The 12,718-nt window shown below is 38.9% G+C and overlaps 1 protein-coding gene across 1 annotated transcript in view; it reads right to left on the bottom strand.

Moving 5' to 3' along the window:
- Positions 1–988: 988 nt before the first annotated feature.
- Positions 989–12,718, bottom strand: part of USP18 (ubiquitin specific peptidase 18) — a 51,347-nt gene continuing 39,617 nt past the window's right edge. The window contains exons 5-11 of the mRNA XM_019465106.2: positions 10,918–10,997; positions 10,477–10,623; positions 9,998–10,093; positions 9,380–9,547; positions 3,774–3,905; positions 2,898–2,947; positions 989–1,616 (exon numbers count right to left, since the gene is read on the bottom strand). Of these exons, the coding sequence (XP_019320651.2) occupies positions 1,571–1,616; positions 2,898–2,947; positions 3,774–3,905; positions 9,380–9,547; positions 9,998–10,093; positions 10,477–10,623; positions 10,918–10,997 (719 nt within the window). The 3' untranslated portion in view covers positions 989–1,570. The remainder of the gene's footprint in view (positions 1,617–2,897; positions 2,948–3,773; positions 3,906–9,379; positions 9,548–9,997; positions 10,094–10,476; positions 10,624–10,917; positions 10,998–12,718) is intronic.

Below are 12,718 nucleotides of genomic sequence, written 5' to 3'. Positions count from 1 at the left end.
TAGAAGAGAATCATTGGAACAGATTCTCCTTCAGAGGCTCCAAAAGGAACCAACCTTGCCAATACCTTGACTTTGAACTTCTGGCCTCCTAAACTGTGAGAGAGAAAATTTTCTGTTATTTTAAGTCATCCATTTTGTGATAATTTGTTATGGCAGTGCTAGGAAGCTAGTTATACACTTATTTAACAATGGCTAGCTACAAGGAAGGGACTCTATGTATTTCTATATTGTTTGAATATTTACAGTGAGAATTTATTACTGCATGGCTAATTTTTTGCCAAAAAAATAAAATAATAAAGAAATTATCCATATTTTATGCTGGAAGTTTTGGCTCTGCCACTTATCAAGTATGAAATCTTGAGCAAGTCATTAAACATATGAATGTCTCAATTGCTTCATCTGTAAAAATAGGGATAGTAACATCTACCCTGCTCACCTTGCAGGTTGGTATTAAAGTCTCCTTGGACCCTTTCTTTCACTGTCCATATCCATTCTTCCTCCAAAGTGGCTCTAGTGACTATGAATACCTTTCCTTTCATACTACCATCTCTGTCTCTAATTCATGTTGCCAGCCCCCAGGAGATTTATTGTATCAAAACGCCACTAAATGTTCCTTTCCTTTCTGAACCCCTTCAACAATTCCTCATTACCTGTTAAATTAGAGCCAGTAGTTCTTAGTAGTTCAAGACCTTCTACATTTTGAGCCCCACTGACCATCCATCCTTATCAATCATCGTTGCTTCCTTGGTAGAGGAAAACCAGGTTTGTGGTTTTGAACCTTGAGCCTCACCTTTTCCAGCCATGCCATTGTGTATATTTATCCCTGTAAATGGACTGTCCTCCATCCTAACCTCCTTTCCAGCCTTATGGCTTATCACATGGTCCTAAAATAGAAATATTGCACTTTACTTTGAACTCCTGTAGCACAAGCCCTCAGTATCTTATGCATTTTAATTACCCCCCCCCCCCCCATTAAACTGAAAACTCCTTTGGAGAAAAAGAACTTTATTCATTATGGTGTCTAGCACACTACCTTTCAGAGAGTAGGTGATCAATACATATTTGTCAAATAAATGAATAACAATTATAAAACACTTCACTTTTATTAAAGTAGTATGGGTTCTAAAATTGTTTTAAATTATAAACAAAAATAATATTCTGCCAGTACATACCAGTACAGTCAAACTAGCTGTAAAATACTGAAATACTTCCCTACCACTGCCCCTTGCCACCTGAATGCCTCCCATTACAATTGTTGGCCTGGTTTCCCCTCCCCTGTGAACACTTCAACCCCTCTACTCTCCTAACTAAAGGATTCATGCCTTCCACAGCAGGAAGCACTCAGGTCCTGGCTCTAGCCAGTGGAAGTGTCTATTCTGACTGATCAAGACCCATGCAGAGTTACTGGTAAATATTTTGATAATCAACCCTGATTATAAATAAAATTTAACTATACAATTTGAAAATGATCCTTCTTCTCACTGCAAAATCTCTTGAGAGAGTCAGCAGATCCAGGGATAGAAAAGGAAAATGAAACTTTGTCAGTCTCTGACAGTTTAGGGTACATCCATTAGGATTCAATCTTCATGTAAACCAGAAGATATGCAGTTTCCCGCCTAGAAAGAAAAAAAAAATGCAACATAACAGAAATGGAACATTCATAGTTAAGTGATATGTTTTTAACTCATGATAGGACAAGCATCAGAAAAGTTTCTAGTTATTGGATAAAGTCTTCATTTATCCATTACCTCAGAGGAGAAGAAAATGGGTAACCTGAGAAAATAGCCATTAAGCTCCTATTAGTTAACATCTGTATCATGGGTTGACAAACTACCTGTCCACAAGCCAAATATAGCCCTGTTTTTTAAAATAAATTTAACTGGAACACAGCCACACTCATTCATTCATGTGTCATCTGTGGCTGCTTTTGTGCTACAAGGGCAGAGTTGAGTGGTTGCAACAGAGACTGTGTGGCCCACAAAGCCTAAAATATTTACACTTTGGCCCTTTACAGAGAAAGTTTGTCAAACCCTGATATAAATAATGGGACAATCACTGACGACCAGAAAGTGACAAAGAGTGTGTATCTAAGAGGGATGTTCAGAAGAAAAGATAAAAAGTAGAAGATTGTAAGAGAATTTAAAACACAAATTTCACCTAATTCATTATTTTTCAAGTGATCAGTCCTACTTAGCTGAAATAATTTCAAATATCACCTTTGGTGTACAATGTAACTGCAACCCAGAAACTCATCTGAAAAAACTTACAAAGTCTCTGCTTTAACTTCATCCAGCTCTTTTTTTTCTCTCTAGCTTCCCCTCTGTAGTTGTTGATTTTTTTTAAATATATTTATCACTATTTACTAAATGCAAGCCACTGTACCGGACAAAGAAAAAAGAATGATCCTTGCTCACAAAAAGTTCATGGTCTAATGTAAAAAAAAAAGTTATATATGCAAACAATTACAAAACAGGGAGGTCGTTTCTATAAATGAGGTATGCTTAAAGTGCAGAGCAAGCATATGAGAAGTCCCTACAAATCTGCTGGGGTCAATCAGTGAAGGCTTTATAGAGTAGGAAAAGCCATGAGCAGAGACATTAAAGCATGGTGGGAGTTTGCCTTAATAATAAATTAGGAGAGGGAAAGACAGATCAGGAACTGCATGTGTAAAACCATGGAGGATATGATGTTTGGGGAGCTACTTATAGTTTAGTATTGTTGGAATCTAAATTGTGAAAAAAGCATGGTATGGTAATATGGGTATTCAGAGATGAGGCTTAAAAGTCACTGGGGAGTTACCCAAATATAAGCGGCAGCTGAATTCATGAGAGTTTCATACAGTGCTAAGAAACCTGTGTAAACTCACTGGGTTTCCACCACTCAAACACTTCTCTTACCAGCGGTAGTTATGATTTCCATAAGTACACTGGATGTCTTCCCAGGATACCTGGAAGTACATAAACAGATGAAGTGAAGTATCCAGCTCACATATGTTAAGCATCCAGAGTATAGGGTGCTACAATTTACCCTCTGTCACTTATCCAGACAAACCCCTCCCTGGTACCTCCCAAGACCTGAATCATCCAGTGATAGGATGCCATGTATATGAAGCCTCTTTTAGTACACTGGTCCTTCTATTTTTGGTTATGCTTGGTTCTAACTTACATATATCTAACTCTTCTGGCTCTCTATAAGTTTCCCACAAGCATGAACCTGCAGGGCACTGAGCCTAGAACACCAAAAACCTAGACAATGAGCTAAGTGGATTCTTATAGGGCTATACACCAGATGGGGACTTGATGCAGGAAAGGACTTTAAGCAGGACCAGACCTATAAATACAGAGGACGAACTTATGGTTGGTAGAGGGAGTGGGTGGGGGATGGGAAAAATGGGTGAAGAGGAATGGGAGATACAAGCTTCCAGTTATGTAATGAATAAGTCACAGGAATAAAAGGCACAGCATAAGGAATATAGTCAGTGATACTCTGATAGTGTTTTATGGTGACAGATGGTAGGTAGCTATACTTGTGGTTAGCACAGTATAATGTATAAACTCATTGAATCACTATACTATACACCTGAAACTAACATTGTGTTAACTATACCTGAATTTAAAAAATGTTTTTTTAAAGAAAAGGACTTGTTTAAGGGCTGCACACACAGAGAAAACAGGCCCACAATGTGTCCTGACCTTAAGGACCCATCTAGTCCTGGGTTCATAATTTATTAGAAGTGGCTAATCCAGGACAACATTTTGGACAATGTTCCTCACCCAACAAACATTGGAGTCGTTGAAGCAGAACCATTTTCCATCCACAGAATTCTGGATATAGGCACAGTAATGACCAAAGTCAGCTGCCCCAACATGGGCAACCACAGCAAAGAGCTCATACTGTCTTCCAAGCTGGAGGGACATAAAGCACAAAATTATTCACCTATCATCCCTTTTTTTCTAACCATAGAATAAAGAAACATTATTTCATAATATATTTTACTGCCTACTCTGTGCCAGGCACTGGTACTTCAAGGGGACTAGAAAATAGTCTTTGAACTCAAGAATCTCATGATTAGTTTAGCCAGAATTAAAATGCCATATTTTATACTAGGTATATTTACAGGTAAATTTGGGAAGACTCAACTTTTGCCCCAAAAGAGAAAAAGGAACAATCATCTAAGAAAAGCTCCCCAAAGAAGACATTCTTGAATTGATCTTGAATTGATTCTTGAATGAATAAGATTAGGAGACAAGTTATGGGAAGGAGGTATACTCAACGGACCCAGAAATTGCAAAGGCTTTGCAGTGTAACAGAACAGAGCATGCTGAGGAAATGGAAGTCAGAGAGGTTTCTGGGAAGTCACAAGAGATGAGGCTACAAAAATCAAGGCAGGAACTAGAACTTTATCTAATTTTTTTCAAGTTTTTATTTAAATTCCAGCTAGTTAACATACAGGGTAATATTAGTTTCAGGTGTAAAATTTAGTGATTTTTTTTATAATAAGAATTAGAATTATTGGGACCCATCATAAGTTTAAGCAGAGAAAAAGCATCATCAGATGTGTTTGAGAAAAATACTGAAATAATGTGGTTTGAAAAATGGAATGAGAGTTCAAGTGAGGCAGAGGCCAATGAGATCAGTTTGGGCACCACTACAATGCAAGAAAAATGGCTATAGTCTAGACAGTGACTATCAGTAGTAGTCACCAAAATGATAATAATCATTCTTAACATAATAATTATTAGCTAACCTTTGGCATTTGCTATGCACTTAGCTATGTCTTTACATGAGTTATTTCATTTAATATTCATAAAAATCATGTTAAGCTTGGTGGTGATATAAATCCTATTTCACAAAGGTGGAATCTAAGCTCAGGGAGGTAAAGTAATTTACCCAAAGGTCAGAGCTTATAACTAGAAAAGGCAGAATTCCAACCCAGACCTGTCTGGCCTCAAAGCCTAAGCTCTTAATCCCTATGCTACACTAAGAAAGTGAGACTAAAGGTGAGACTGAGGGGGCATATTTGCACAAAATTAGGCATAAATAACCAAGGACTGGATATTGGGGTATTGGGGAAGGGGCAAGTAGGAGGTATCTCTGGCTTGGAAATTAAGAAAATATTGGTACTATAAAGTTAAATATGGAACAGAGCTGTTTGGGAAAAAAGATAATGAATTTGGGGACTATGTGACAACATTCAGTAGAGGTGAATACACTGGTTTGGAGCTCAAGTGTAAGACCTGGACAGGAGATACAAATTTGGAAGTCTTAAGTTTGAGGTGATTACCAAAATCATGAGAATTAATGAGATGAAATTTGAAAAATGGATAGGAGAAATAATGGAAAACTATATGCTAATAAAATCATGGGCAGGAAAGGATCCACCAATAAAGAAAGAAGCTGTATGAGGAAAGCTTATGGTAGATTCTGAAGGAGAGTAGGATCAATAACAGAATATTACAAAAAGATCAAGTAAGGGAAGGACCAAAAAGCATCCCTTAGATTTGGCAGTAAGTCATTCTACTCTCTCAAATCTTAGAAACTGAAGATAAGAAAGAATTTTCTGTGAAAAGAGAATAGTGGTAGGGGTACCTGGGTAGTTCAGTCAGTTAAGCAGCCGACTTCAGATCAGGTCATGATCTCACGGCTCATGAGTTTGGGCCCCACGTTGGGCTCTGCACTGAAAGCTCAGAGCCTGGAGCCCGCTTTGGATTCTGTGTCTCCTTCTCTCTCTGCCCCTCCCCCACTCAAGTGCGCTCTCTCGCTCTCTCAAAAAAACAAAAAAAAATTTAAAAAAATTTTTTTAAAGAAATGGGAATAGTGGTGGGAGAGATGGAGTTTGGATTGATTGTGAGAAGGATCTCAACATTAGTCATAAATACCTTATTCTTTTATATTAACACAGTCAAATAATATCCCTAATCTGAGACTTTGAAAAACTATCAATATGGGAGACAGGGGTGAGGGTAGTGCAAATGAAGCTAAGTCACCCAAAAGGGAGAACTCAAATTATTCTCTATTTTCATTTGGGAATTTACACTAGACTTTAAAAATGCAGAGCAATACCTAGCTGTAATTGTTTATAAGAAATACAAAGGATAAAGGAACATGTTAAATAACACCAACCAGCAAATTCTGGATATTTATTTTTGAAAACCTTCAACCAAATGAAACACAAGGACAAGAAAAAGAGGGGAAAGAAATTTAAAAGAAACTTAACCTAGGGGCACCTGGGTGGTTCAGTTGGTTAAGTGTCTGACTTAGGCTCAGGTCATGATCTTGCAGTTAATGAGTTCGAGCCCCATGTCAGGCTCTGTGCTGACAGCTAGGAACTCTGAGCCTTCTTTGGATTCTGTGTCTCCCTCTCTCTCTGCCCCTCCTCTGTTGGCACTCTCTTTCTCAAAAATAAACATTAAAAAAATTATAAAAAAAAAAAAAAAGAAACTTAACCTAAAAGAAAGAAAGGCAGGAAGAAGTAGAGGGAAGGAGGGAAAGAGAAGAGGAAGGAAGGATGGAAACTTAGGCAAATGCAAGTGTAGCCTTTGTTGGGATCTAGGTTCAAACAAACCAATGTATAGGTCACAGAAACCTAAATATTGACTGGGCATTAGTGACAATAGGAAATTATGAGATATGCTATTGGTGGGAGTGAAAACTGGTCCAGCCACTATGGAAAACAGTATGGAGTTTCCCCCAAAAAAGTAAAAAATGGAACTACCCTATGATCTAGTAATCATAGTACTCAGTATTTACCCAAAAAATGCAAAAACACTAATTAAAAGGAATACATGAACCCTATGTTTATTGTAGCATTATTTACAATAGCCAAGATATGGAAGCAGTCCAAGTGTCCATCAATAGATGAATGGATACACTTGAGTTAAGGTGGTGGAGCAGTGGGGGGTCCCTATACTTGCCTCAGCCCTCAAAAACAGCTAGATAAATACCAAATCATTCCAACACACCCAATAAGTCAATCTGAATGCTGAGAGAATGACCTGCAGAACCAGAAGGAAAAAAAAGCCACATCATGAAAGGTAGGAGCTGCAGAGATGTGATTCCAGGGATAAAACGACTGCGGGTGGTATGGAGGGGAGAGAGCCTTGATCTTGTAGCGATCAGAGAGAGAAACAGAAAGCAGTGCACAAGGGTTTGCACAAGGGAAACATCTTCACTAAAACCACTGACTAGAAAACTAGAGTGGCTGATTATTGCAGGTTTTTACAAAGAGTGGAGCTCAAAGTCTGAAGTTTTAGAAGTCTGCACCACTGCTAGGCTCCACCTGGTGGGCATAGTAGTGCTCCTATAGGGAAGAAGCCAGAGGCCCAGGAGCAGAAAGCATGGTTTGAGAATCTCCTGGGTCACTGGGAGAGGCAGTTCCCCTTCTTGGAGTGCATTTGGGAGAGGTGGCATGGCATCTCTGGGGACAAAAAGTTGGTGGGCCCAAATGTGCTGCTCCATTCATTAACATAGTGACAGAGACACCTGGCTGAGGGCAGCAAACCTTGGTGCCAGCTTTTTGCTGCACTTTACCATAAATTCCAAGCCTTTGCATGATTCTGTGACTGCTTTTCTGAAACAAACCAGCACAAGCTGCAGTGTGGTGAGACCCTCCTCCATAGGATCAGTGCCATGTCTGTACCACACCGGGTCCCTAAAATTTGGAGTTTTGAAACCCAGCCACATGCCTGAAATAAAACAGAACTATGCTGCCTGGCAGGTAGACAGCTCAGACACGGGGTGAAGACAGGAATTTGACAGAAGCCAGGGACACAAGAGGAGAGACTGTTCGCTCTTCTGTGAGGGATTCCTGGACAGTGGCAAGCATGAACTTCCTGCTCCAGGGAGGAGAGAGCAGGGTGACACCATTTTCGCCCTGCCTATCAGCGCTGACAGACTTCAGTGAGCAACACAGTGCCCCCAGTGGAAGCTGGAGCTGCTTACACCTAGCCCAGCATTCTTTTCTAGCTCCGTGGCTAGCTCCTTACACCTTCTGCCCTTTTTCCTTCTCTTCTTCTGGGATTCCTATGGTATTACATTTTATGGAGTCACTGAGTTTCCTAAGTCTACATTTGTGATCCAATATTTTTCTTTTCTTCTTTAGAATGACATAATGAAATACTTTAAATGAAATGGCATGGTGTCTGGGACGTGCTTCAAAATAATCCAGTAGAGGGTTGGAGAAAGAAGAGGATGAGGATGTTGGTAAAGCAAGATTGGGCATGAATCTTGATAAATTTTAAGCTGCTTGAAAGACATGGGGATTCATTGTATAATTCCCCATTACTTTGCTACATATTCAAGATTTTCTATAACAATGTCTTGTTAAGTGGAATAAAATTTTAATATATTATTTCATTAAGATATACTTCATAGTACACAAACAGAAATAAGGAAAATTCAAAGGACAGAAAATAATAATCTTACAAAATGTATATACACTAAATAGGCAAAGAAACCATGTTATATAGGAGCTACTATATTATCAGGCCTCAATTTTTAAAATACCAGGGTTCTAGAACATGAATAGCAAACAAAGCATGAACAAAACAGTCCATAAAAGGATATATAAAGGATATATCCTTTATGGACTATATATATATATATATATATATATATATATATATATATATACACACACATATATACATATATAATTATATACATATCATTTACTAAATGTAGCATTTCAAACCTAAGAAAAGATATTTATGTCATATCTTTTCCTCAGAATTTCCCAATAAGTTACCAGCTCAGGACAACTGAATTCAACTTCACTTTGATTAAATTTGACCTAAATGAACTGGCTCTCTTGTTACTATCCTCAAAGTAGGCATAAACTGTTTCAGGAAGAAAGTTAGGTTGATATTATATTTAGAACCCAAGATGTTGTGTTTACCTATGTATATGTATTACATACCATATTTAAGTGGAAAGAGAGTTATGGGTTCTTTCCCTCTCTCAGTGCTGTGGAGTACATAAACCAAAGCTCAATATTTAGAAATAAAGTCTCTGGATTCTTAAAAGAAAAGCAACCATAAACAGCAAATGTTGTTGATAGTAGTATGGTAGTAACAACCTATCATTGTTATTCAGGAATCATTAAAATACTGTTTTAAAAAGAATATTTCTTGAATGTATGAATATGTTTCTATGAATCACACCAAGTAGCTGCCGATGAGTTTCCCTCCCTTTGTGTACCCCAAGCACAGCCAGCAGAGGCCATGATTTCTGAGATGATACAATGACACAGATGAGATGCCCAAAAGTGCCATCTCTGTTGAGTGGGTGACTTCAAGCACCTTAGGGGAGGAGAAGCAAAATCAAGCAGACAAGGGGTCTGAAGAGAAGGAGAATGGAAGGGAACTGAGGAGCTTCTCACCTGTTCCTCAGCACTGCAGAGGTCTTCCTCAATCAGAAGGACCTGACTTAAATCCAAACTCTGGGGGAAATAAAGTGAGTGGCAGATTTTTTCTGTCTGCGAATTCCTGATGGAGAACCGTAAGAGGTGGATTGTCAAGGTCTGGGGCAAATGGGTCAGCTTCAAGACCTGAAAAACCAAAATTACTGTGGAGATGAAGTCCTAAGGCCCTTGAAATGGGTAGATTCAGAGAAATACCAGAGCTGATCATATATTCTTCCCAAAAAGAGAGGTAAGAATGATATAATACAGAATTAAGGGCCCCCATTTGCTGAATCTGTTGAGCTCTCTCACAGGAACCAGAGCTCAGGGAAACTACAGAGGCTGCTCTAGAGAGCTAGTCTAACCCTGTGGGGGGAACTCTGCATGCTTCCCTTGGATATTCTCCTCTTATCTTTTAAAAGGCTCTGCTCCTCTCAGTGATGGGCCTCTGATAATCAGAAGCCCCAGATCCCGGGCTGCTAGCCTGATATGGATTCCCTCCCTCAACCATCACAAGGTACCCTCAAGGTCTCCATTTGGAAATCCACCAAGGACAACCCCAGAGTAGGGAAGCTTCTGGTTTTAGGGAGCAAGTACCTGCTTCCCACAAGTCTTCTTCCCACAGTTCTCACAGAAGCATTTGCTTTTGCCTGATAACTCCCTGGGTTGGAAGAAACAGCGAAGGGCATCCTCCTGTCCCAGGAGAACAAAGAAAAAGCAGAGTTGGTATTTACCATATACAGTATAACATCACCCTACAGATGAGGATTTAAGCTTTCCTTCTGATTCTCTCCTTGTTCCCCTTACCATCTGGCCCACTGTGATGCATGTGGCAGGATTTCCAAAAGTACCTACTGACTTGAAGGAAAAACAGGAGGGAGCATTTGTTAAGGTAGCAGCATGAGGAAAGGAAGTAAAAGGAAAGAAAGGTTTTCACCAAATCAAAGGAGAACTTAGAATTGTGCAAAGGAAATAGAAATTATTTTTTAAAAGCCAAAGGTGGATTAAAGAAGCAAGAGCACACTGGCAGCACTGGGTTTATGGGAACAGCAAATTCACCAAGAGGAATTCCTCACCAGGGTTTTCAGGGGCTTTGAGTCCATATCAAAAAGAGGAAGGGGGAGGGTCAGCATGCTACTATTTCTGCTCCTTTCCGTTGTACATTCAAGGCAAACCAAGGACTCCTTCATCCGGATTGTATAAAGGGCCTGCAGCCTCTCTACCTGCAAGAGAGAGGAAGTGAGAGGAAAGAAGGGCACAAAGCCATAAACAAAACAGGTGAGGTGAATTTCCAGAAATTATATCCACCAGACAGAAGCTCCAGAAATGGCAGCCACTGATTCTCTTTGCTCTTCAAAAAGGTACAAAATAATAACAGCAATAATATTACAGAATTGTGATAAGTATTTATGTGGATTTTCTCTTTTAATCCTCTCTATACATTATATTGATGATAGCTGAATGAGCTAAATGAGCAGCATCTTAAACTTCTGAGTTCTTTAGTTCTAACATCTTACCAAGTCCACATCTGTGATTTGGTCCTTAATTAGGTTCCAGACTGTGAGGTAGAGTTGAGCAGCATCATGCTGGACAAACACTGGCCAAAGAGAAAAGTAACAGCTTGATCAGTGAGGTCACCAAGGACATTTCCCATGCCCTTGTGCCCTAGCTACCTGGATACACATAAACACTCATCACTTTGTCCTCTTCTAGCCTTCACTCCCTCCACCCCAGCTTTTCAGGCTACATTTACACTCGATGGTAGGCATTAATTAAAAATGAAAAATAAACTTGTTATTTATTTTTAAGAACTCCTCTTAAAACTTAAAATCCGGTCTGACTGCATCACAGAAGTTTCCCTTCCCCTGACTGGCCACTCACACCTACTGACCTCTACTGTGGGACCCAGCTAGATAAAACCAATATGCAATAGTGCATTCTCTCCTCTCCTATTTTTAAGCCAAGCCAATACCTTAATTGGACTCTAATGGCCACTAATTTCTCTGTACCTTTATTTAATTTCTTTTCTCATTCCCCAGAAATTTAGCAGTTTCCTAATGCTCATATCTGACCCAGGTCTTCCCCAAAGGTATCTAGGAGAACAAAAAAGGAAAGGACCATCTCAGTGTTAGATGATGCTAGCTAAGAGGAGATGGGAACTAAGCACTGAATTCTCCATATGTTATATAAGTAAATGTAAGGCTAAAATATTCTGTACACATATAAATGAATTTCTGTTGTTCAAAAGAAACCTAGGAAAACAACGAATATGAAAAACACACTGAGTATTATTTTACAAAAGGATAGATGTCTGCCAACATGCAAAGAAGACATTGCAAGAAAACATAACATGCAAGTTATTGTAAATGTAGTAAATATTCATGTCAGCTATCTCAACACCAATACTTACTACAATTTGTACTTAATGTTTTTGGATTTCATTTTGTTTTGGTCTGTCTCTTCTCTAAACCGTAAGCACCATGGAGGAGTCTTTACTCTTATCAGTCTTATTCTCTTATCTACAGCACCAGCACAATACCTGCACATAACAGGTGAACACTATATATGAGTTGAATGAATTAATTTAATCATTGGGTAATAATCCCTAACCTAAAGACAGAGTGGAACTAGGGCTGAACCTATGCTGTCCCCAGGGAATTATGGAGGCAACTCTGAACACAAAGGAAGTTAGATCACCTTGCCATTTGGAGACATTTTGCTTTATCTGACCATAGCAAAGCTAAGAGTCCTGATACATCTAAAAAATACAGGGATATTTGCTCAATCCATATTTACTGAAAACCTTCTATGTGCAAGGCATTGTACATGCTAGATAAAGTTACTATCCTCAATAAACCTAAATTCTAGTGGAAGACAAATATCCATAAAATCATAATTCAAAGAAGAATAAGAAAAATTCCTTAAGGTGTACAAAATATTATGAAAAGCTATATGAAGGTGAGAATACAATTGGAATGGTGGAGTGAGGGTCTCTATAAATCTACTCCTCCATAAAAGCAATTAAAATGCTGGCAAAAAAAAGTGAAAATTGTTTTTTTCAGAACTCTGAAAATTAACCAAAAGTATACTAAAATCTTAGGCATATTTATTCAACAAACACTGCAGAACCTAAGAAGAATAGGATTTGAGACTTTTCAACTTGGCCTATTCCCATTTCCTTCTTCTCAGCTCTGTAGTAGACTTGGAAACAAGAAAACCTGCAAACATGGAAACTGTGGAAACCAGAAGCCTAGCAATGAGAAGAAGGGGCAGACTTTTTGGGTCTGAGGAGACCCTCTCCTTGAGGAGAAGGAGCTC

The sequence above is a fragment of the Panthera pardus genome, unplaced genomic scaffold (assembly GCF_024362965.1).
Source record: "Panthera pardus isolate Hobbes unplaced genomic scaffold, ASM2436296v1 HiC_scaffold_6, whole genome shotgun sequence".
Lineage (NCBI taxonomy): Eukaryota > Metazoa > Chordata > Mammalia > Carnivora > Felidae > Panthera > Panthera pardus.
The sequence above is the reverse complement of the archived record's forward strand: the minus strand, read 5'-3'. Positions and strand labels throughout refer to the sequence as shown.